Source organism: Marmota monax, unplaced genomic scaffold, assembly GCF_021218885.2.
Source record: "Marmota monax isolate L192 unplaced genomic scaffold, Marmota_monax_Labrador192_F-V1.1 WCK01_AAM20220418_F8-fsc00046, whole genome shotgun sequence".
NCBI lineage: Eukaryota > Metazoa > Chordata > Mammalia > Rodentia > Sciuridae > Marmota > Marmota monax.
Window position 1 is genome coordinate 13567189 of NW_026692486.1, and position 27381 is coordinate 13594569.

Genomic DNA, 27381 nt, shown 5'->3' on the forward strand with positions numbered 1-27381 from the left:
TGGGTTGCAACTTGCAGCCTTCACTGAACTGGGAGTTTTGTAGTTTGTCACTAGAGCCTATTGCTCCCGAGGGCAATGCTGAAGGCATGTGGGGATGAGAGGTGCTGGGGATCAATATATTGAAAAGGGAGACACGGTTCAGATTCCTTCTTCTTAGGACTCACTTTGGGTGGGATGATTTCTATTGGCCTGGAGTGTGCATTTCCTCACTAGACCTCTAATTCTGTATATAGGTTATAATACTCCTGGTATTTACTTCCCTAGGGTTCTCCACTGCTTTTAAGCAGTACTGTGTAAGGATCTTGCATTTTGTCCGAGAGAGAAATATTATTTGTCTTCATGGTCCCAATAACCATCTTCCTCCTATGGTCACGAGGATGGCAGTGAAAAGTCTTATCTTCAAAAGGAAAAAGTCCCTTTACAGACTAGGGTCTGAACCCAACCACTAGGCCACATCTAGTGCTAATGTCCATTCAGATATGTGAGAATCACAGCACTGTTAGAGCAATAATTTACATAGGTGATGCCTATCATAGACACAAGTTCCCTGCATAAACTATCCTAGTGGGTAAACAGCAACACTTTCTTGGCCTTCCTTTACAGTGCCTGGAAATTGAGAGACCCTAAATCAATGTGTTCTAAAGAAAAATAAGCAAAATACCCACCACATCAAAAAAATAACATAACAGTGCTCATTTAAAAGTTCCTGCACACTCCCAGGGACCAGTGATCTTCATTTTAAAGACCCATTACTTCATAGGTGTCCCAATAAGCATAACTAAGAATAAAAAAGAATTGTAGATATGCAGATTTTACAAAATGAAATAGTCACATCCCAAACTAAAATATGTTTGATCTGCTGTAGCTATTCTTAATAGCATCATCCTTCTGCTTGATAAGTTCATTAAGATAAAGAGTTTACATCTTTTTCACTGGTGCCTTTCAGGGTCCAGCTCCTCTTTCTTGTTTTTTAACATATATTAATAAATCTCTCACACTACAAACTAAATATGTTATAAATGTTAACAATCATTCTTGAAAGTTTTTTTTTTATTTCCATGACTATTAAAATTAAAACCCTAAATGAGAAAAATAACGACCTCTATCAATTGCAGTGATACACATTATTTAAAATTATATATTATAAATTACATATAACATGTAAATGTAACAAAAAAATTTAGTTTTGAAAAATGTTTTATTCAAGAATTACATAATTTCAGTATCTTCCAAAATACAGTTTCCTAGATCACTACAAAAGAAAGCAAATTCAGTAAGAAATTCAAATCATTAAATATGTTGCACTAGTATATACATACAGAATGCCAAGCAATAATATTTAGCCCTGGAATGCGTACCATGTGTTTTCCTCATTAAAGGCTCAACCCAGCACGTTGTATAGGCTATGTACAATAGGCAAAGTTCTGTGTACATAAAAGTTTGACATTAGCTGCCTCAATTTATAGCTGTGGTAGTTTGTCCACTGGGGTGTCAAATTTGAAATCTGGAGGAAACAGATCTGGGGCCCGAGGGTAGATCAGCCTGTAGGACTGTCTGATTGTAACATCAGCTACACCAGCAATATCTCCAATCTCTAAAAGACAAAAATCAAAACATTAAGTATCTCTTTCCTCCCACCTCCTTTCTACTACCAAAGTGAAAAACAAAATTAAAAAATACTGATTTTTTTTTTTAAATGATAATGGGAATCCAAACTGAAAGACAAGAAACAGGAGTTAAAGACAGTAATAACAATAATGGCAGTAGCACCTATTACCTTAAAATTTGTCTACAGTATTATAATGTTTAATATATGTAAAACAACTCAGGGCATAGTACTATGAGTGATAAACATTATATTGACCATATTTTTAAATGACTACTCTTTTTCTTTATAAATCTTCTTGAGGATCACAGAGTAATCCATGAATATGTTCTTTTTAAATTAATTTTTGTTTATATGACAGTGGAATGCATTACAATTCTTATTACACATACACATAGAGAGCACAATTTTTCTTATCTCTGGTTGTATACAAAGTATATTCACACCAATTTGTGTCTTCATCCATATACTTTGAAATATGTTCTTATAAAGAAATTCACTACCCAGGTCAGGTCTGGTGCCACACATCTATAATCCCACCTACTTGAGAAGCTGAGGCAGGAGGATCACAAGTTTGAGCTCAGCCTGGGCAACTTAATGAGACCCTGTCTCAAAATTTTTCAAAATTTAAATAAAGGGCTTGGGATGCAGCACAGTGATAGAGCACCCCTGGGTTCAATCCCCAGTACTGCAAAAAGAAAAAAAGAAATTCATCGTCTCTTTCTACATTTGAAAGTTTATCTGTAACATCTAAAACCAAAATGAAATAATATTTCTCTACAACCTCTTTTTTCCTAGAGATCAAGCATCTATAACAGCTTAGATTTTTTTTTTACTATTAGAAGTATACATTGTGCATATATATTGAACTCAAGTCATCAAAGAAGTAAATTAAATCTTTCTTAATAAATATAAAAGGTAAAAAATGGATCTAAACTAGCCTTTAAAAAATGAGTAGAGGACAAAGGGAATGGATAATGGCATACCTGAGTAATTAATGCTGGCTTTCCCCCTCTAATCATTCTTCTGTTACCATCTGTTACTTACATCAAAGTATAGCCTAAGCTGAGGTGAAAGGCTGTTCTGAATCAAGTACTACAAAGTTACTTAAGCCAGTAATTCATGAACCCACGTTAAAATTTAGAATTGACTCTCCTTTTTCTTCATAAAATTTTTTGAGGATCATAGAAGTAATCCATGAATATATATACTTGCAAAAATGATTAATACTTCTGGTTGAAAGTTTCCCTAGAGGGCTGGGGTTGTAGCTCAGTGCTTGCCTACCACACATGATGGGTACTGGGTTTGATCCTCAGCACCACATAAAAAATAAAATACATAAAAATAAAAGCATTGTGTCCATCTACAACTAAAAAAAAACAGGCTGTGCCTTAAAAAAAAAAAAAAAAAAGCCACACACTAAATTTAAAAATGACTTTATAGAAGGTTGAACTACTTATGTCTATGTATTTCAGAAATTTCATTAAGAAACTATGAATAGTGGCTGGGGATGTGGCTCAAGCGGTAGCGCGCTTGCCTGGCATGCGCAGGGCACTGGGTTCGATCCTTAGTACCACATAAAAATAAAATAAAGATGTTGTGTCCGTCGAAAACTAAAAAAATAAATATTTAAAAAAAATTCTCTCTTTAAAAAAAAATTATGAATATGGTTCAAAGGGAAAAAAGAACAGGCTTCACAGAACATTAAAGGTTGATGGTCAACAATATTGACAGTGTGTTAATCAGCAGGGTCATTAGAAATAAAGCATTTCCCACTGCCCCTCCCAAGATTTAAAAAGGTTAAGTTTATGGAGGGAAAAATGACTCAAAATGATCAGGAATATTTAAGGAAAAAAATTACAGAGAACTCACAAAAAAGTGAACAATGTAAAAAAAATTAAATAAATTTAAAAAAAGAATGAACAATGTACAAATTAAAATTATATAATTCAAATGGAAAAAAAAGTTTGTACATAGCTGTGCCTCCAAACATTTTTATTTATGAGTCACTTAAAAGCAAAATACTAGATATTTTTATGTTTTGTGGCTGAGGAACTACCTCTGAAGTGTGGGTTCTGGATACTTAAATGCTTCACACATAAAATGGAAAAAGACATACTTTAGCCTTCATAATTCATTATTAACATTCCTCATGAAAACCCCTACCTTTTTGGGTCCTCTTCTCAGCTGATGCCTGTGAAGCCATGTAAATAGCTGCTGCAGCCACAGAGATCGGGCTCCTCCCAGGAACCAAGTCCAATTCCACAGCCTTACGGGCTATATGTGTAGCTGCCATTTGAACTTGCTTGGGAAGACAAAGGTTGGAACAGAACCTGGACATGAAGTCCCCAGTTGTAATCAAATCCACACTTGTTTCTAAAGCTTTCAAAATAAGTTTAAAACATCGGCCAATTTCTTTCTTAGAAATTCGTGATACAGCACATATTTCTAAAAGAAAAAAAAATCCATATAAGCCATATAGTTCATTTAAAAACCTATCATTTCTGATTAAATAACACATTGCAGTTGCAAAAAAAAAAAAAAAAAAACTTAACCATGCCTAAAGATGAAACCCTAATCCTTTCAGTGATATTTCCCATTGAGCTAATTTAAAATTTCTTGGTTAATGTAAATGTTCACCACACTTTAAATTTAGGTCTTAATCTTTGAAAATATTAACTTCTTGACAGTTTCAATTTATGCAAATAGACTTCTTTAATCAAAAATTTCTTGGGTATTTATATGTTAATCTGTTATAGGGAGGGTACCAAGGAGATGAAAGAAAATACTCTAGCTAAAGAATGTTTCTCAAGCTACACAGTCATGTATGCATGTAATTCCTGCGATTACAGGCTATAATTAAATGAGATAAATATTCAACACCCTTATCCTAAATATTCATCCACCAAGCACTTTCAGAATAAACTTAACAAACTTCTTTTTTTTAGTTGCAGTAACAACACAAAAGATGGTGATAAAGGCCATCACTTCTTTTCTTTGACCTAAAACATGTTAATAAATATTAATTGGATGAATGAAGAGTAAGTTCAGCCTTCAGCTACAAAACTTTTGTCAGTGTATGCATCATGACAACACTATGAATAGGTTGTCATATATTTATGGGTAACTGCAAACTGTATGAAAAATACCAATTATCTCAAAGCCTCTAAATTAAGTGTTAAACTGCAAATACTATATACCTCAAAAGAAAAAAATCTCACTGATGTTTTCCAAGGCTTGACTCCTACACCTATAGAGAAAGATCTATGCTAGAAATGACAGCTGTTTTTATGCATCAAGTGTACTGACTTCCTACAAAGAGCCTATTATAGCTTTGATGCCAGGCCATAAACCCATAAAATATAGTCCATCAAAATATCTTACTAGCAAAGAACACAGTGGCCTAACATAGACTTAAAACAAACCTACATGGGAAAACAGTTTGAAAAGAACATGGTCAGTAAGATCTCTTTTATGTTTTTGTTGTCAAGGAACAAAATAAAGTGGCACTGGCAAATAATGTTCAGGTGGATTACTATACCTAATGATGAAGACAGGACTTGGCTTCTAAGTATCAAAGCAGCTTGACTTCGGTCTGTTACTTTATGCAACTAAAAACTCACCTTTAAATGTCCTAGGAACCCCTTCTTGTCTACAGGCAATATAGAGACAAGCAGAAGCTATAGCATCGTTAGCTCTTCCCTTAAGGCTCTTCTGTTCATACACTTGCTTGAATAAATTATTTGTTCGATCCTTCAAAACAGAGAAACTAAGTTTAATTAACTCTAGGCCATTTAATTAGTTACAATATCAAAATTGCATATGCTCACTAAATTATGCAAAATGAATGCCAGAATGGCTTAAAGGAGGTAGACAAAAACTTACAACTATATTTCGAGGGAGGTTGATTCTGTCTGCCATGGTAGTAATTTCCTTGAATGCATTCATCATTGCCCGATCCGAACTACTCATTGTTCTCCGATTCTGGTACTTAGAATTGCCAAACTCATCAAAACTTGCAGCTCCTGTACCCTATAAAACATTTTTATAACTTGCAAGAAACTTTCAGAAAACTTGAATGAACAATTTCTATGAAAATACAAGTTATACAATCTGACTCCAAAGCCCAAGAAATTTGCACTGTGCATCCTACCTTTCCCTCAAATAGAAAAAGTACCAGGCTAAGATGCTTTAAAGAGGTGTTTTATCACTTAAGGAATATATAATTCTGAACAATTATTTGAGGCCACAGAAAATAGAAAACAAAGCAGTCCAATTTCATTTATAAATATGATAAAATAGCAAATATTAGAAAACAGAATACATTTTTAATATATCACGACCAAGTGGAGACTTTCACAAATGCAAAATATGTATTATTGGAGAATCTAATAAAAAATAAAACATCATAATATTAGATCTAAGAAGAAAACTCATATGATCTCCAAAGGTACCAAAAAAGATGAAAAAAAGTCAGAATTCATTTTTTGGGGGCGTGGGGGGATACCAGGGATTGAACTTAGGGGCACTCAACCACTGAGCCACATCCCCAGACCTATTCTGTACTTTATTTAGAGACAGGGTCTCACTGAGTTGCTTAATAGCTCGCCATTGCTGAATCTGACTTTGAACTCGCATCCTCTTGTCTCAGCCTCCCAAGCTGCTGGAATTACAGGCATGTGCCACCACACCCAGCCAGAATTCATTTTTGATACCTTCATAGAATACTACACATGGATATTTCTTCACAATAGAAAAATCTCTCCAAGGGCCAAAGCCAGCACTACGAATAATGAAAAAACATTAGTAGGATTACCAACAAAGTAGATGCAAGACAAAGGTGCCTCCTTCAACAACCACTTTGTAACACTATACTAGAAAAAAATAGCCAATATTGTTAAGTAAGAGAAAAACAGTAATACAAATTTGGAATGGAAATGATTAAACTATTTGCAAGTAATATCTTTGTATACCCAGAATACTCAAAAAAATCACTAAAAAACTGCTATTGTTATCAGTAATAAAAGAATTCATTAGGGCTGGGGCTCAGTGGTAGAGCACTTGCCTGGCATGCAAGAGGCACTGGATTTGATCCTCAGCACCACATAAAAATAAAATAAATGAAACAAAGGTATTGTGTCCATCTATAACTAAAAAATAAATATATAAAAAATAATTCATTAAAGTCACAGGTCAAGATTAATGAACAGAAATCAACACCTTCCAACACACATTTAACCAGTTAGAAGACAATGAAGGAAAATATTCCAATTACAATGGTAATGTAAAAAATAAATTCTGGAAAATTCACTTATATGTAAGATGTTCATGAAGAAGATATTAAAACATCCCTAATGGACACATAAGAATTAAGGAAATTGAAAGCCATACCATATTTTTGGATAGAAAGATGTATCAATAAGTCAATTTTCCCTGTATCATTTTGTAAATAAATATAACCAAAATCCCAGTAAAAATAATCAAGATTTTGTTTTGCTTTGTTTTTGAAAAACAGAACAAAATGATCGCTAACCTTTAAATAGAAAAGATTAGTGAAGAAAACACTGAAAAAGAAAAGCAATGAGGATTAGTGCCACCGGATTAACTAGACCAAAACAGGAACAGATAAAGTCCAGAAATATTCCCAAATACATATAAAAATTTAGTTTACAATAAATGTAGCATCTTAAAATTTTTCTTTTTTGCCATGTAAGAATAAAACGTTCAGGGCTAGGGTTGTGGCTCAGTGGCAGAGTGCTTGCCTAGCATGCATGTGGCATTGGGTTCGATTCTCAGTACCACGTAAAAATAAAATATTGTGGCCACCTAAAAATAAAAAAATAAATATTAAAATAAGAATAAAACTTTCAAAGAATATAGAAGAAACTAATAATAGTGGCTACTTCTGGCAGAAAAGAGGCATTGCAGTGGGAACTCAAGAGTTTAGGGATCAAGGGTAAGGAAAATTTACTATATGCTCCTTTCATACATTTTTTGAATCACGTATTTCCTATTGAAAAAATTAAATAACAAAAAGTCACAGTGTCAATTAGTTACAATCTTACATTTTAAAATACCTATAAGTATGCTTTTTTTCCAAGCCCATAAGGCTTAAAGCAAATGCAGACATAATCTACTTAAAAATATTTCTGGATTTAATACTGTAAACTTTTAACCTTTTATATACCATGTTGTCCAAATTTGATATGCAGTTTTATCAATTACAGCATGCAAAAAATACCTAATAACCTGGGTTTTTTTCATGATACTTTCTTAAATACAGAATATGTATTCTTGGGAGGCTGAAGCAACAAGCCAAGTTGGAGGTCAGCCCAGGCAACTTAGTGAGACCCTATCTCAATATAAATAGAAAGAGATAGGGATGTAGCTCAGTGTAGAGTTCTACCAAATTCAACCCTAAGGACTGCACAAAAGAAAATAAAAAACGGTACACAATAGTAATATCTTAAAATGTAAACACCCCCTTGATTAATCTTGCAAAATATTTCACCACTATTTCCAATTCAGATTACAAAGTAAAGAGAATCAGGCTATCAGGGAAGTTATGCTATTGCCTTATATAATAATCACCACCACCATTTACTGAACACATTCTATATACTACATTTCCATAAAACCCTTAACTATGAAGTATTTAGTGTACAGGGAGAAGACAATTTTTCTTGAGGGGGCGGGGTGCAAGTATGGTATTGGGGATGGAACTTTATGGTGCTCTACTACTGAGCTAAGTGATCCCCAGTCCTTTGAAAATCTCAGCAACTCAGGAGGCTGAGAGCAGGATCGCGTATTCAAGACCAGCCTCAGCAACTTAGCAAGACCCTAAGCGACTTAGAAAGACTCTGTCTCAAATTTTAAGAAATCAGATAAAAAGGATTGGGTATGTAGCTTGGTGGTTAAAGTGTCCCTGGGTTCAATCCTCAGTACAAAATAAATACATACATACTGTAATTTTGATTTGATGTTTTCCCCTCCAAGATGGAAAGAACACACTAATCAGCCATCATCCACAGTGGTATTACTGGCAAATTTTATTACCAGGCCAATATTCCCCAATGAGACCAGTGTCTGATATTTTTGCAAAGATCCCAAACCCGGGTCTTCGGTCACTCTGCACTAGGTATTTCCTGCTGATTGCGAGTATTACCTTGCCAATCATAGTAGACAAATCTCCATCACTCAAAAGAGGATTCTGAGAATCTCCAACTCGAGATGGATCTTTTGTTGCTTTGTCATTACTGAAAGTTCTCCACTCGGATCCCACATCAATAACCCGGTCACCTAAGAATACAAGCACATATCTAAATTATCCTGTCAAGGTAGGATTTACTTACCAACACTGTCTAATGTTATACCAATGTTTTTTATTCCCAGGAAATTTCAACATGGACATCTAGGTACTGGCTTAAAGGTCATGTCTCAAACATCAGTCCTGAAGCACTCTAACTACTATGTCTTTTCAGTAACAGTCCTCTTCAAACATTACGCTATAATTATTCATATTATAACTCTGAGAATAAAAAGAATTAGTCAAAATAATAAAATACAGTCATTCATGTGTGATGTAAAGATAAAACACCATAATAATAATTTAAAACAAAATTAAATTTTGTACAAAATTGTGACATGGAAAAATAACAGTACAAACTATTCAGAATGGACTACTTGGGAGGCTGAGGCAAAAGAAGTTCAAGTTCAAAGCCAGCCTGGGCAACTTAGTGAGACCCTGTCTCAAATTAAAAAGAGATGGGAACATAGCCAAGTTTTCATGGGGAATGCTTTGCAGAAAATAAGCCTAAGCTTGTAACTAATTGATAAAAAATATTTCTGACCAAATAATCTATACAGAATAAACATTAAGCCTACAAGCAATGAGAAGAAAGCCACATAAGCAAACTTCTTTTTGAGCAAAGAAGCAGCAGCAAAGTATGCCATATCAAAACACCAGATATGAGTAAATCTGATTACTGCTTTAGGGTAAAAAGCTTAATGGTTGGTAATATCTTCAGAGTAGAAAAGAGGTAACACATGCATCCTTTCTAAATGTTCTCATTTAATCTTCATGGCCTTAAAAAGTAGGCACTACTTTCGTTGCTACTTTTAAAAGGAGATTAATTGGCCTAAGATCACACAGCTTGAACTGCAATGTATATCAGATTCCAGAATTTGTTCTGTAGTGCATTTGTAAAAGATGAACTCTTTCAATGAATTGTGAAAAAGATGAAAGGATGAGCCACACCATTTTCATCTTTATGTACATATAACATGCAGAAAGGAGAATGGAATGGCAGAAATCATCTTCTGTAGCAATTAAAAGAAGTTATGGTACTGACAGTTAATGTAATAATTAGAGTATGGTCTCTGCCATTTGTTGCTTAGCCGTGGATTAACTTCATTTCTATGTCTTTATTTCTTCAGCTTTAAACTTCTCCAATAATGTTATATTTTGAAGACTAAAGATAAAATAAGCTAATATTCATGTATAGTCCACATAAGGAGCTTAAAAAGTAATTCTAATTTAAGTATTCAATATTAGCTATTTATAGTTAAGAAAATAAATAGCTGGGAGACATTCTCCCTTTTGGTGTGGATGATGATAGAAGCTTCAGTTTTAAAACTTTAATCTGCATATTAGACTTTAAAAGTATCCAAGTGCTTTGCTGCAGAAATTTATGAGTAGGACAGTGAAGGAGAATGGAATGAACAGGAGAAACTCAACTATATATCATTCTAAGTCTTTTAAAAAACACATTAAGGGGCTGGGCTTGTGGCTCAATGGTAGAGTGCTTGCCTAGAACTGGTTAGGCCCTGGGTTCAACATGAAAAATAAATAAATAAAGATTAAATTCTTTAAAATAACACATTAATTAAAATGCCACAAAACAGTACAGTGATATAATCTAATCTTAGTGATATTTAAAAGAATAGGTAATCACACAACAGAATGATTATTCCTGAAGGCTTTGGACAAGTTCAATTTTCTTTGAACTGCCAAATCATCTGTAAGTAGATTATCACCTGGACTAATATGTGTCCATGTCACAAGAGTTAGTTTAGGCAGGGTGATTGTCTGCCATTCTCATATGCAATGAGAACCATCAGGGATGGCAGACACAGGGACATCAGTTATAAAGCAATCTCAGAGCCAGCAAGGTGCAATGGGGCATGCCTGTAATCCCAGCGGATCGGGAGGCTGAGGCAAGGGGATCAAGAGTTCAAAGCCAGCCTCAGCAAAAGCAAGGAGGCACTAAGCAACTCAGTGAGACCCTGTCTCTAAATAAAATACAAAAATAGGGTTGGGAATGTGGCTCAGTGCCCCTGAGTTCAATCCCTGGTACCAAAAAAAAAAAGAAAGAAAGAAAATAAAAAGCAATTTCAGCATATCAGATCAAGCATGTGGCCCAAAAAAGGAAATGTTAAATGGATAGAATTGTCACAGTTTCTTCTGCTTTCTCCTCATGGTAACAAATATCACTAACTTAGAAGGAATTCTGATTATAAAAATTTGATTTAAAAAACTTACCTGAAAGTATCATAAATGTATCATACACTGAAACCTTACTACAACATTAACCAACAAGTCCATGTCTCAAAGAGATTTAATTTTCTTGACAAGCTCTTTTCATTAAATTTTATATAATAATATACCAGAACATTATTTTAAAGGCAAAATGTTCTTCCATTAATATCATATACCAATTAAAGTGATGCCATGGTATTTCCATGTCCTTATATTTTCAAAGGGCTAAAAGTGAATCCCACTTCCCATTTAACAAAATAAAAAGAAACATGCATGAGACAAAAATTACTGTGACCTTTAAATCTAGTTACTACACTCAAAGTTTTTTGAAGTCAAATGTCATCATTTGATTAATGATGACAATCAAATCATTAACTTACAATTTTATTTATTTATTTATTTATTTATTTATTTATGCAGTATTGGAGATTGAACTCAGGGGAGCTCTAACACTGAGCCATACTCTCAGCTCTTTTAAATTTTGTTTGAGACAGGGACTGGCTAAGTAAGTTGCCCAGGCTGTCCTCAAACTTGTAATCATCCTGTCATCAGCCTCCTGAAACACAGGGATTACAAAGTGCATGCCACCATGCTTGGCAATTTACAACTTTCAAGTAATCCCAGCGGACTGGGAGGCTGAGGCAGGAGGATCATCAGTTCAAAGCCAGCCTCAGCAACAGCAAGGTGCTAAACAACTCAGTGAAACCCTATCTCTAAATAAAATACAAAAATAGGGCTGGGGATGTGGTTCAGTGGCTGAGTGCCCCTGAGTTCTTAATGTATTAAGAGAATATGGCAAATGAAAATGCAGGTAAGTATGCCCACATCTTTTAAGTCTCTCTACAAATGCAAAGATAAAGCAATAATAAGCCAAGATACTTCAGAGTATTTTCCTTTTGGTCCCAAAGTACTTTATCATGAGTTTCTTTTCTGCTTGCTTCACACTGCCTTACAAAAAAAAAAAAAAAAAAAGATAAAATGGCCGAGCCTGGTGGTGCACACCTGTAATCCCAGTGGGTTAGATCTGTAGTACTGGGGGGGGGGGGGGTACAAAAAACTCATTTGCTAATTTTTGAAATTTGATTTGGATATTCTAGATAGAGAACCCCATCAGTAGCAAACAACTTCCTCCATTTCCAATATCTATTCTATAAAGTGTTGGTTAGAACTTTCAAAATTATGTTCCTGATTTTTAACAGAAATATTCCAACATAATGCATTTAAGTCATGAGTAAAACGAAATAGTCCTTCTATTAAACCATGATTCTACTCTATTTCTCTTACATTTGGAAAAACTATTACCTTACAGACCACAGTGTTTCCTAGATACCATCTTATTATAAAAGCTGACCATAGTTGTTTTAGATTATTCTTCTTGTAATACTTCTGTGTAGGATAAATTACACTTGAACAACAAATTACTACAAAAGCCTAATAGCTTAGAATGAAGATTTCTTATTCATACTATGTGTCTACAGATGAACAGCTGGGGGCTTTCTATGCCATCATTAGTCAAGGTGTTGAAATCTCTACCACCTGAGGTATCACCAGTCATCATAGTAGGAAGGAGGAAATGAGGCAAATTTTGCACTGACTTGTTTCTGACCCAAAGTAACATTAACATTTCCATTCACACTCCATTGGCCAAAGCTAGTCAAGCAGCCATGCTTAACTTCAAAGGGGAAAGGGAAATTACAATCATACCACAATACCTCAAAGGAAAAGAACCCAGAATGCCAGTAAATAGTCATCAATACTGTTCCGTATGACAATTAGCAAGCATAACTCAGCACTGAATTTTCAGGGATATATGTATAAATTCATGAAAAAACAATGTTCCAAGACCACCTTCTTGTACCAAATGTGACAAGCTGAAATTTCAGTTAACTTCACTGTATTTGGGCATTTGTCACAACAAAAATCTGTCAATATGACTTCAAGTCCTCTGAAAGTAACCATTTTAGTGGTTGCTTGGTTTGTGGTATTAGGGACTTAACCCAGGGGTGCTTTAGCAATCATCTACATCCCTAGCCCTTTAAAAAAACTATTTATGTATTTTTTTAGGTACAGTCTCACTAAATTGCTGAGGTTGGCCTTCAGCTCATGATCCTCCTGCCTCAGCCTCCTGAGTTTCTAGAATTACTGTGCCTGGCAGTTGGTTATATTTTTGTTCATAAAATTTTAGTTTTTTTTTTTAATTTTTTTTCCCAGTACTGGGGACTGTATCCCAGGGTGCTCTATCACTGAATTATATCCCCAACCCTTTTTATTGTTTGAGACAAGGTCTCCCAAATTGCCCAGGCTAGCCTTGAACCTGCAATCCTCTCATCTCAGTCGCCAAGTAATTGGGATTATAGGTCTATGCCACTGTGTCCAGCTTAATAAAATTTTACAAATGTTAAAAGGATATATTCCCCAGTGATGTTCAGGATTCCTGACTTGCAACCCTGATGTTTTCTGCTAGCAATATAAAGTTTCCATCTATTGTACCTTTAGTATTTTATCTCAGTCAATGGGATCTTCAAGTACAATGATGAAACCCTCATCCCCAAATCCAAAATGCTCCAAATTCCAAGATATTCAGATGAGGGACACTCTACTGGTAAATACACAAATATTCAAAAATCTGAAAAATTCCCAAATCTGAGACACTTTTGATCCCAAGCAGTTTAGATAAGGGATCATAATGGATATTTTATCTTCTTCTATCCTGTGGATGTGCCTCTATTTTTTTCTTTGGTTTACTAATTCAATTTTCTAGAATAAATCTGCTAAGTGTGTTGATCTCCTTGTGTTGTTTTTATTTCTTTCTGACCACATTTTTTTTTTTTTTTTTGCATGCATATGCTAGGAATTGAACCCAGGGTGCTTTACACTGAGCTTACATTCCCAGCCTCCCCGCTACCCCATCACTGTTTTTTTTTAGATAGGGTCCCACCAAGGTGCTTAGGACCTCACTAACTTGCTGAAGCTGGCCTCGATCTTGCAGTTCACCTGCCTCTGTCTCCTGAGTAGCTGAAATTAAAGGCAGGTACCACTACATTTAATAGAAACATTAGGGAAGTTTTAGCTAGCTCACTGCTAAAATAAATTAAATATTTTCTAAAACTTTCTTGTGGTAATTAAACTATGTTAGGGGCAGAATTTTCAGCTAAGTTCATGAGATCACCATAAGCCTCAGCTTGGTTTTTATGCTTATGCATCCTGTAATAAATAACTGTTAATTGGAGTTCAATGTAATATTATAAATTATATTAAATGTTATAAAATCTTCCAATCCACAACTACCAGTACTCTCAGTCAAGATAAACTCCCAGTACAATTCCACAAGTGTATTAGAAAGGTTACAGGTAAACCAGGCACAATATGGTACATGCTTGTAATCCCAGAGACTCAAGGTGATGAAATAAATAGAGGGATGAAATAAATAGATGCGGGGCTGGGGATGTGGTTCAAGCGGTAGCGCGCGCCCCTGGCATGCATGCGGCCCGGGTTCGATCCTCAGCACCACATACAAACAAAGATGTTGTGCCCGCCGATAACTAAAAAAAAATAAATATTAAAAAATTCTCTCTTTAAAAATAAATAAATAAATAAATAAATAAAATAAATAGATGCCAGTTCAAGACCTGCCTGGACAACTTAGTGAGGCTATTTCAAAATAAAATTAAAAGGGCTGGGGCTGAAATCATGGATATAATGCTCCTGGGCTCAGTTCCCAGTACCAAATAAAAAGGGTGGGGGTGCTATAGGTAGGACCACTATAATCAAAGGAAATATAAGGATAACTTGAGACAGAAAAACACTTAATAGTCTAAACTAGTGTCACCCAGGATCCTCCTTTTTGACAAACCAGCATCATCACTTCTTGGATTTTGTAGCATTTGATGGCTGTTGGTAGCTCCCTCCACCGAGCTTGCCTCTTAGCTATTGGGAAACAGAAAAAAAGAACCCTTCTCTTCACAGGGCAGGATCTAGAGCCCCACACTTCTCTTCTACATATAACCCACTGGCTAAAATACAATCACAAGAGATCATACCCACCTACAAAGGAAGCTGAAATATAGTATAGCTGGGCAGCCACATAAAAACTCAGGGACTCTATGACTAAAGAAAGAATGGGGAATGTATTTTGGGAAAATAGTCTCTTCTACATAGAATAACAGGGTCAGGGGAGAGGGAAGATGAGAAAAGAATGTCCAGTAAAATCAAGGAATTCTGCCTTATATTTGGACAGAAACCATACATGAAGAAAACTTAAACAGACTGCTGTATTTATCATGCAAGTTACAAACTATAAGTCCAACCTAAAGCATGTTGTAGTATAATATTAAAACTATAATGGCTAAGGTAGCAATATTAGTAGTGCAGGGAAAAACTACAACACACTCAAAACAGCAATTAGAGAGGATCTGATTTTCTAGCCAACATTGCTTCTTGCCTCTGGTAATAAAGGAATTTTTAAAAAGGAAATATGAAGAAAATTGTCCAGAGTTTCAATTGTTACCTTCTTGGAAACCAATCTTATTTAAACATTTTGGGCCAGACACAGTGGTATACACACCAGTAATCCCAGTGATTTGGGAGGCTGAGGCAGGAGGATGGCAAGTTCAAGGCTAGCTTCAGCAACTAAGCAAGATCATACCTCAAAAATCATACTTTTCAGGTACCTATCCTATGGCACCAGTTTTTCTCTGTATTTGAAATAACTTTGTCTATATAAAATTGTTACTCATTCTTAAACATGGCACTTCACTATAAATCCAATAGAAATTTCCACAGGAAGTCACCACTTTTGGTGGGGCAGAGGGGTAATGGGGATTGAACTCAGGGTCACTCAATCAGTTAGTCACATCCCCAGCCCTAGTTTTGTATTTTATTTAGACAGGGTCTCACTGAGTTGCTAAGTAAATGCCTTGCTGCTGCTGAAACTGGCTTTGAACTCACAATCCTCCTGCCTCAGCCTCTGGAGCCCCTGGGATTACACGCCACCGTGCCTGGCTACTACTTCTTTCATTTGTATTCTCACCATACATGGGAGATTTAAAACACATTTTACCACAAAGCCTTGCTTATAAAGTCTCATATTTCTATCCCTCTCAATGACCAGCACAGTGCTTAACAGAGACATGTAACAAAGACAAAAGGCTCAAGTCTTACAGACTTGTATTTAGGTGGCTCTGTCACTTATTGAGATATGAATTTTTTTTCTTCTGTTCTAGATGTGTCTGAGCCTCAGTTCCCCCTTCTGTAAAATGGAATAATTATCTCCAAGAGCAATGTGTTAATCAAGTAAAATTAGTAATTTCCTGATGCGTAAGAGAAAATTATACCCAAATTAAAAATTCTAAGATAGGCAAGAAAGCTGTATCTGAAGGATTACAACGGGTGCCAAAGCATGAATCCTAAAGGGAATACAAACAGGCCTTCCTTTAAAAATGTAACGTGGCTATGTTACACTAAGTCTATATTTTTTCCCTATGGAAATGCTGTTAATGATAATTTAATGATGGTAATCCAATAATCTTTAAAATATAACTGGTGCATTAAATATGCCAAACCACAGCAATCGCTCAAGAATATGATATAACTGATGTTACGAAGAAAAGCATCTCAAATTCAGAATTACTTTTTTAAAAATAAGATTATGAAAACAAGAACACTGATACTCCCAAAATACATACAGTGGAATCTTATACTAAAATCATACATGTTTTATACATATTTCATTTGACTCTTAACAATTCTGAGGTATGCGGTATCTGTTTTTTGGGGGATAGGAAAAGGAGTCATTTTAGAGATGAAGAAAGTTGGACTTGACTGTATTTACACAGCTTATTAACTATTAGTCAAGCTTAGCCATTGTCTTCTAGTATATTAGGATTCATGAAGACAGAATTACAAGATACATATTGTAGAGGAGTACATTCTGTAGGTCACAAAGAAAATATAAAGATGGGATGAAAGTCAAGTAGTACAGAAGGCCTCAAAGAATGTGGTAAATTATTAAGTTAATAAAACAGATTTGTGTTCCTCAATATGTCACCAATGTATGATCTGCATTAGAATTTTTGGGATTGAAGTCTAGAGTCTTCTTAAACATATTCCCAGCCTCTCTTAAAGCATGTTCATGTTTCAAATTCACTTGTGTAAACAATATATATAAATTTAGGGAGGAGAGGTCAAAATTGACTATTTCTCTTTTCCAAATCTAACTAAAACTATTTTCCATATATTGCTTTTAGGAACAATGAAAGAACTTAAATTTTAATGATATTCAAAAAAATGGCTTTAACTAGAAATGACAACTCTAGTTTTAAGGAAAACTCATGGTGAAGTCTTTATTTATAAAAATCATTAAGACCAAGTATTTTTCTTCCTTCTGCTGGTGCTAGGGGTTGAACCCAGTGTCCTGTGCATTCTAGCCACATATTTTACCACTAAACTATATCCCTAGCCCCAATTTCATATTTTAACAGCTACTACAGAACCTTACTTAAATACTTTGCTGATTATTCTCAATGTTTTAAGTACTGTACAAGGTCAGATTTATAAACAATCTGATGTTAATGATTATACTGCCACCTACTGTTCCAAATTTTAAAGTGACATAATACTACTATTAGAATCCCGAGGAAGAAAAAAAAAACAAAAACAAAAACAAAAAACCAAAACCAAATCAGTGCTATTAGAACCAATAGTTTTGTGGTAGGAACAACAAAGCTTTGCTTTAAAAACTAGCTCTGCTTAAAGCTACTACCAGCATCTTAAGTATCACCAGTAAAATAAGAGTTAATGCCAAATGATAATGTTATATTTAAAACAAAATTCCTATAATTCAAATGAAAATGAAAAACCAATTAGATAACTACTAAACATTAAATAGTTATGGAAATAGCATTTAAAAAATCTTCAAAAATCAGAAACAAGGATTGGTGTTGTGGCTCAGTGGTAGAGTGCTCATCTAGCATGTAGGAGACACTGGGTTTGATCCTCAGCACCACATAAATGTAAAATAAAGATATTGTATCCACCTAAAACTAAAAAATAAATATTTTTAAAAAATCAGAAACAAGAGCTGAGATTATCGCTCAGTAGCAGAGTGCTTGCCTTGCATGTTTGAGGCACTGGGGTCAATCCTCAGCACCACATAAAAATAAATAAATGAATTAATTAATTAATAGAAGTATTGCATCATCCACAACTAAGAAAATATTTTCAAAAAATTAGAAACAAGCTACAGATAAAATCAAGTATTATACAGCTATATACTAGGAGAAAACATCAAATAAACAAAGCATGAATTAGAAAATGAGTGAAGTACAGGGTTGTCCAAACACAATTCTGAGTTTCCATTTCTGAAATTGGTAATTAAACTGCAGACTACTCAAAATAGTTAGTCAACAAATATAGTATAATCTTACAAGTTTTAGACAGTATAAACTTTTTTTTTTTTTTTAGAAAGAGAGAGAGAGAGAGAGAGAGAGACAGAGAGAGAGAGAGAGAACTTCTTAATATTTATTTTTTAGTTTTCGGCGGACACAACATCTTTGTATGTGGTGCTGAGGATCGAACCCGGGCCGCACGCATGCCAGGCGAGCGCGCTATCGCTTGAGCCACATCCCCAGCCCAGTATAAACTTTTTTATGGCAAAGACAATCACACCATGTATACTAACACAAGAAAATGATTGTTGTCTGGATTGAAATTCCTGTGACTATCAGTATCTCAAATATGAAAAAAGGCCCAGATATTATACCTTTAATAGGTTGCAAAAGTTTTGCCCAGTTTGATTTATTTTCTGTTTCCTTAGCATAACAGGTATAAGACTGAATTGAATTGGTAACAAAGAACATATGCCTTTAAACCATGAAATGATAAAAGTTCAATTGCTTATTGGTAGTATCTAAATTTATTATTGACAATATGTGTGTATATGCATTGAATGTCATTTCCAATTAAACTGTATTCAACTTAATTTGCTTGATAATATTCTCAGTAAAACAGAACTTTGTAAACTCTTCTCCACCTATCCTTATTTGGTCATAGAAAAAATTCTTTTTTTAAAAAATATCTTTATTTATTTATTTTTATGTGGTATTGAGGATCGAATCCAGTGCCTCATACTGCAAGGCAGGTGCTCTACCACTGAGCCACAGCCCCAGCCCAGAAGAAATTCTTGACTTGAAAGACATTTCACATATTTTATCACAAAGAGCCTATTGCATATTTTAACAGTTACATTTTATGTCAGAAGAACCAGTATCATGAGGATATACAGCTATAAATTACAAGAAAGAATAAGAATTATAAGTTACAAAAAGAATATCTTATATTGTTACATTTTTTAAATTTCTGACCTAAAATTTTTACCTAATAGCTTAGGCTGACATAAAATATAGTTCTGGTACTGGAGTTTCAAGGCAAAGCTAAAATAAACATAATTTCCTTTAGCTTGGTATAACAGAAAAATGCAAGTAAAAATGAGGAATATGAGTACAAGAAAGCATATAAACTTATGAATTATATCTTCTTTCTCTAATTGATTAACCTTATCCAACTATCATGCTGGTTGAAGTGGAAGTGAGGCTGATGAAAGGCTGGAACTATAATGAAGCATTTTTGCACTATTTCTTTTTAAACAGTTACAGAAGTGAGAGTTAAGAAGCAAAATTATCTTCAATTTCAATTCTTTCTCACTCTTACAAATTAATGATTCTATATTAATACTTTGGAGAATTCAAATGTACTAATTTAACTCAAGGGTTAATAAATAAACATTTTCTACAAAGGGCCATATAGTAGATATGGTTCTGTGGGTCAAAAGGCAAAACTGAGGATATTATGCAGGCATTTATATAAAAGAAGAATCACTAATTCACTATTTATGAAATTTAAAATATAACAATTGAGTGACATTTATTTTAATACATATCTTCCAATGAAAATTATTTTTTGTTGGTACCATTACTTACTTGGAGTTCAAAGTTAGTGTTTCCTGTCATCAAAGTCACTCACAAATGTTCACCTCTCAAGCACTGATCAATAGTGATGATTTTAATTGAGCATATTTATAATTGAGCATATAATTTTAATTGAGCATATTTATTGCTTAAAAGGCATTTATAGGATTTCATTACATTCTTCTGGTATTCTCCTTTTCGTATGTTGTTATACTGTCCATTAATTGCTTTTTCTTTTCTTTTTTGTGGTACTAGGAATTGAACTTAAACCCTCACACATTATTAAGAGTGCTCTACCATCTCTAGTCCTTTTTAAAATTTGAGACAAGATCTCCTGAGTTGCCCAGGTTGGTCTGGAACTTGAGATCCTCCTGTTTCAGCCTCCATTGTGATTATCTTTTCAATTTAAGGTCAGAGAAGTTTCTTAACTACATAGGTAAATGTATTTTGAAACATAAATATCTCCTTTATATTTGCATCCATGTCTGACAAACACTGCTGAAAATATAGCTTGAGCTCAAAAAATATATCAGCTGCAAATCTGTGTGGTAAGAAACATCTTCTTGTGTTAACTTTTGACAGCACTGGAAATATATAAAAGCAATTTGACATTATTTTGATTCCAATGATGATAGCTATTATCAAACTGACTTTATTAAGTACAGGTTTCATATATAAGCACTGTTTTTCCTTGCAATTCTAAGTAGAATTCAATAATATTAATCTATAAATTAACATGTAAGTTTACAGCAAAAGCTAATTTCCAAAGTCACTGAATATTCAATAGCAGTAATTGAATGCAGCATGATTCAGAAAGATTTCAACCTTGGACGTGAACTCAAACAAATAGCGCAACTTTGTCACTAATAAGCTACTAAATTGTGTATGTGGTATGGCAAGTTAGGACATACTATTCTATTTCTAACAAAAAATAAATATGCAGAATTATTAAGTCCATGAGAATGAATGAAGTTAACTGTCAACACTACTGGTTTAACAAAAAACAGATTGAAATCTTTTCTACAAAGTACCTGCTAATGAATAATATAATTAATAATCACAGACCTTAAGCATGTTACATTTTCATAATCTTTAAAATTTTTGTCCAAATATGTCTTCTGATCCACACATACATTTACCACTATCAGGTACAACACACCTTAGGAGATTCCATTGGGTAGTATTGAATTAGTATTTTCACAACTTCTTTGAAATTTTCTCCTATATTTGTTCCATGCAGACAACTCATGGAAATGAATTCTTGTCACGTCAAAAACTCCGTATTGACATGAATAAACTACTGAACAGTATTAGTAACACCTGTATAGTCACCATGAGCAAAGAAAATATACTTGAAATAATTTGCCTTGATTTTTTTTGCCTTGATTTTTAACTAACTATTGGAGATGCTCTTAATGTCCTCAATTCTTTATTTATTTATTTCTGATACCAGGGATTGAACCCAGTGGCACTTAAGCACTAACAACATCCCCAGTTTTTTGTATTTAGAGACAGGATTTCACTAAAGTTGTTTATCAATGTCCTCAACTCTTTAAGCAACCGTTCTTGCTGCAAAGCTAACAATCTTAAATAAATTTATTTTCTCTGGACACATTTCTTCAGCTGTTGCAATCGAATACAAATTAATTAACTTATCATTAATAAATGGTTTTTATTACTTAGCCTTTCAAGTAAAGCAAACCTTTCAAGACTTACTTGAGTTGCAGCCTCACCTTTATTCTTTTATTTTTGTGAAGAAATTCCACTGTAATCAAATATTCTATTTTATATTTTTTTCATGACTATTGTTTTCCTGAGTTAAGAATATTGTGATTAAATGTTTTACATGGTAATGTTTATGTTCATTGAAGTCTTTTAGCACAGGCACAGTATCATTGTGTAATAAACACAAAGCATTGTTATCTTAACTCAATAACAAAATAATTCACATGCCACTGTGGCTTAAAAGCATGACATTCATAGTTCACTTTTCTTGTTTTGACATGATGGGTATGCAATGTAATACAAATAAATAAATGTTGCATTATGGCAATATGCATGGCACTCAAAACACTGTTGAGTTATAACTGCATCGTTGTGATTTGTTGTGTGCTGAGTAGCTGAAACAAGTAACGAGAGCAACACATATGATTTCTGCTGCAACTAATAAACTGCTATTATAATGTGAAAGCAAGTGAGTGTAGCTGTGTTCCAATAATCTTTATTTATGGATACTGCAATTTGAATTTGATATTATTTTTCTTGTGTTCCAAAAGAATATTATTTTTTTCTCAACCATTTACAAATGTAAAGTCATGCTGGGTGCAGGGGCACACTCCTGTAATCCCAGTAGCTTGAGAGGCTGAGGCAGGAGGATGGATGTTTACAGCCAGTCTCAGCAACAGCAAAGCGCTAAGCAACTCAGTGAGACCCTGTCTCTAAATAAAATGTGAAAAAGGTCTGGGAATATGGCTCGGTAATTGAGTGCCCCTGAATTCGATCCCTGATAACCAGCCCCCCCACCCAAAGTAAAGTCATCCTTTAGCATGCAGGCTATATAAAAAACAGGTGCTGACTCATGTTTGCCATTCTGAAATTGAAATAATTTTATTAATGCAGGACAGAAATCTGGCTCCTATGTCATTATGGAGCCAGACAGCAAGACTACCTAAACCTGTTTCCTCATTTGTAAATTGAAGATATTGGTGTTTACTTCACACAAATTGAAGATATTGGTATTTAAAAAAAAAAAAAAAACTGAATGAAGACCTACATAATTTAGAACAGTATCTAGTCTAATGTCAATATATTAGTCATTAATATTGTTGACTGAGAATACAATTGCATATGATCCCAATTCCTATTAGCAACTCTGTATGTTTTAAAACTCCCACTAAAGCAAGTAGCTTTTTTTGATGAATAGTACAGACATTCTTTAAGACAATTCCACAGTACATCTCTACCAAAGTTTCTGTTATACTTCTCAGAATCCTACTAACATTTTAATTCTCAAGTAATCTGAACTGCTGAGGACTATAAATGTAGCTTAGTGGTATAGGAGTTGCCCAGTATGGGTAAGGCCCAGGTTTCCATCCCAAATAACACAAAAAACAAAATCAATAAATTGATCAGTATTACATCATAAGCCTACCATAAAAATAACTACTCTAAATTTCTTCAGCATATCTAGATCAGCTAAATAATAGGAATAAAAGTAAAATTTTAAGAAATATTTGAACAATATTAGTTTAAAGTATGATTCCAAATAAAAGTTATAACAAATCTTTTTTGTTAACTAAAAGACACTGAATAAGACTCAGTACAGATACACTCTTATTACTCTGAAATAAATCATGTTTATTTACTTTCTAAGTATATAAAACCCACAAGTGTTGGATTAATTTATTTGTTTTTGACATGCATTAAGTGTCATGCCCTCATTTAACCCCCACTAAAAATTTAAGATTAAAGACTTCATTTTTTGATCACCTCCCACTCACAATGAAAAATGCATTGGTTTATACAATAAAATATGATACTTCTTAATTATTTTACTCTTATTTCTCTTAATTTTTTTTTCAAAAAATATGAATTACTTATGAGGGAAAAGTTAAAAAAAGAGAAGAAAATTTGGAAAAAAAAAAAGTATCCTAAGTAATTTCTATTAAAACCATAATAGCTACTTACCTACAACCAGACCGCATTCAGGACAGATCATATCACCAGCTCTGTAGTCCTCCACTAAAATTGCATCTGGATGGTTTGGACATGTGACTCTTGGAAGAGCATCCAAACTAAATGGAAAAATATTACATTTTTATATCCTCACAAGCAACATGTAACAAAATAGTCTTCTGAGAGAAAAAAAGACTTTGAACACTTTTCCAATACTATAATTTCAGCACATTTAAGCTAAATATTCAAAGTATACATTCCATTTAGGTTACTTTAATCAATGAAGATAGTACTATCTGATTTAGATTATATGATACAAAGATCAAATTTATCTAGTAATTAGCATGTAAATTCCATTAGAATTACCTTTATTTTAGTAGTTCCTGATTTGCAGACATAGAAGGCTTTCAAAGCTTGAAAACAAGTGTTTCTTAACCAGTGTTTCTTAGTAGCCAGCTACTAAGATTTTTAAAAATCTTGATCAATAGTATAACAACAACTAGCTACCATTAATAGCCTGCAGTGTTTATATATAACCATCTGGTTTGTACCCTTGCCACTTATTTCTTCAATTAGAAAATACATTTCAGACCTCTGTTTTTCTGTTTGTCACCTTAGTAACAGATTTAGAAGCATACACAGAACCCAATAGGAATATAAATGAAAGATGGTAGGTACAGTTCTGCTGAACTTAAGACTTGATGATTTCATCTAATCCAGAATTGAATTTTTAACATTCAAGAAATGGTTTCAAAGCTAAGCTAACTAACAGACTTGTGATACTAATAATTTGCTCAATCATTTTATCTTGAGCAAGAAAGCAATTTTGGGAAGAAAACCCTATATTATCTGACAAATCAGCTTTAAAAGCAACAAAGAAAGAAGTTCATTGGATTAGATGAAGGGAAGAGAGAGGGATGGGAATAAGACAGTAAAATGAATCAGACATAACTTTCCTATGTTCATATATGAATACATGACCAGTAAAACTCCACATCATGTACAACTACAAGAATGGGATTCTAGTTAAAATAAGTTATACTCCATTTATGCATAATACGTCAAATACACTCTACTGTCATGTATATCTAAAAAGAACAAATACATTTTTAAAATAATAAAATAACAAAAGCAACAAACACACTTAACATAAATTTAATAATTATTTCTGGGAAGTAAAACCTCACAATCACAAATATTTGCTATCACTGAAGCCCCTGTTATAAATTCACTTCAAATAATACAATAAATTGGTATGTTATGGCTACCATAATCGTACATCTAAAAGACAAAAATCATGGGCTGGAGTTGTGGCTCACTGGTAAAGCGCTTGCCTTGCACGAGCAAGGCCCTGGGTTCAATCCTCAGCATCACATAAAAATAAACAAATATATATATATATATATATAAAATAAAAAAATAAAAGACAAAAATCAACTGTTTTTATAGTATGTAAATAGGTATTCCTAGTGTTGGATAAAGTTCCTCATGACAGCAAATTCAATTCAAAATGTTAACTATTATCGTAGAAGGTGAACTGGAAAACTGATCATCATCCATAACCCCACATTTATATAATTAAGCTAGCCAGAACATATTTTGGATCTTCTGAGAAAATAAAGTAGAAATTGCTTTATATTCGTACTTATTCCATAAATTTCTATTAGAAAACTATGTTAATAGTAGGTAGGTATAAATCATGTCAAATTGTTAAAACAAATAAAATGATACCAGAATAAAAGTCATTACAAACGATAAAATGGGAAGCTATATGGAACAGAGTCTGCAAGGGTCTGGTATAATACTTTGGCACTATTAAAATACACAGAAAACCTAAAAGTGCGCATCTTCAAGACATGTTAAGTGAAGAATAAGGTAGGAATTTTATACAAAATTGAAAAAGTATGAACTATTTAAAAGCAACAAAGAATAGAAGTTCATTGGATTAGATGAAGGGTAGAGAGAAGGAAGAATGGGAATAAGAAAGTAAAATGTGGGCTGGGGATGTGGCTCAAGCTGTAGCATGCTCGCCTGGCATGCGCAGGGCGCTGGGTTCCATCCTCAGCACCACATAAAAATAAAATAAAGATGTTGTGTCCACTGAGAACTAAAAAATAAATAGTATTTAAGATTTAAAATGGGCAAACAGATCTACAGTATTAGAAGTCAGAATGTGGTTTTCTTTTGGAAGGAGCAATGACTAAGGACACAAAACAGACTTCAGTCGTGTCACACCTAGTGGTACATGATTTCTTAACCTGGGTGGTATATGCTCACTTTATAACTGAACTATACTTACAATATGAGTGCTAACTTCATAAAAAAAGGAAAGAGCAAGGTTGCAAACGGGGTTTACATTGGCCACTTTATGAGGGGAAGAGAGGTTAAAACTATAAACATGTTTGTTAAAATATGACCAATAGGAAAACACCAAGAAACGGGTAATGATGGCTGTTATAGGGAGAATTAAATGGCTGGGAGGTAGAGAAGGAGGAAGACTCCTTTTTACTATAAAGTCTTCTGCACTTTTGCTTTCCATAGGTTACCTATCCAAAATAAAATTAAATCATCCTAAAGCAGTCAACTTGTAATTAAATTACCCACAAATGTAAAAGGAGAATCAAGAATGAGGCAGTAGAGCCAGGTACACCTATAATCCCAGCAGTTGGGGGAGGCTGAGGCAGGAGGATCAAGAGTTCAAAACCAGCCTCAGCAAAAAACCAAGGCACTAAGCAACTCAGTAAGACCCTGTCTCTAAATAAAATAGAAAAAAGGGCTGGGGATGTGGCTCAGTGGTGGAGTGCCCCTGAGTTCAATCCCTGTTCCCACTCCAAAAAAAAAAAAAAAAGAATGAGGCAGTAGAGGAATAAAGAGAAATAGGGAAGGATGGTAAAAATACCACCAATGACATTAAATAATTTAGACTACCAAGGTATCAGATAATCCCAAATCTCTTTTTATACCTAACATGTATTGGGTGCTCACTGTGTATCTAGTGCTATACATTTATTTATTTTATTATGATCAATCTTCAAAAGAGCCCTGCAAAATAGGCACTATTTCCAATTTAAAGATTATGGTCAGAAAAGATTTGCCTGAAGTCACAGAATAAGTGGTAGAGACTAGTTTTGAACTCAAATGTGTTCTCTGTAAAAATGCCAGGCAGTTTCATAGCTAAATAAGTCTATATTTTCCTCAGGGAAACAAAAAAAATGCTAAAGTTAGAAATCTAACATTTACATTTCTTTGTAGAAAGGTACAACTTTCCACTTTCTCAAGCAGAAAAACTTGAGAGATGAGTAACTGCAATGGCACATAAATTTAAAAGCTGAACATATAGGAAAAAAATTTCAAAAATTATTTTAAATGAAAATAAAGACAAAAGAGTGCGTTCTTTAGGCAAAGAATCTAATCAACGAATTTACCATGTGTACTATTTACCGTACCATTTTTACAAATAAAATTTCACGCTCTATTGTATACAAAAACTGTGCCTAAATATGACCACATTCCCTACCAGATCTACTAAGAGAATTTAAGTACTATTTGGATAATTTAGGGAAGCTAAAGTTTCCCATTTATCTACAAGGAAGCTTTAC

The 27381-nt window shown here is 33.9% G+C and overlaps 1 protein-coding gene across 2 annotated transcripts in view; it reads right to left on the minus strand.

Moving 5' to 3' along the window:
• Positions 1 to 1179: 1179 nt before the first annotated feature.
• The window catches only part of Gtf2b (general transcription factor IIB), a 40976-nt gene continuing 14774 nt past the window's right edge, over positions 1180 to 27381 (minus strand). For both annotated transcript variants that reach the window (XM_058579022.1, XM_046443298.2), the window contains 6 exons: positions 23795 to 23901; positions 8772 to 8905; positions 5492 to 5638; positions 5230 to 5359; positions 3773 to 4054; positions 1180 to 1594 (listed from right to left, as the gene is read on the minus strand). In XM_058579022.1, coding sequence (XP_058435005.1) covers positions 1461 to 1594; positions 3773 to 4054; positions 5230 to 5359; positions 5492 to 5638; positions 8772 to 8905; positions 23795 to 23825 — 858 coding nt within the window. In that variant the 5' untranslated portion in view covers positions 23826 to 23901 and the 3' untranslated portion in view covers positions 1180 to 1460. The remainder of the gene's footprint in view (positions 1595 to 3772; positions 4055 to 5229; positions 5360 to 5491; positions 5639 to 8771; positions 8906 to 23794; positions 23902 to 27381) is intronic.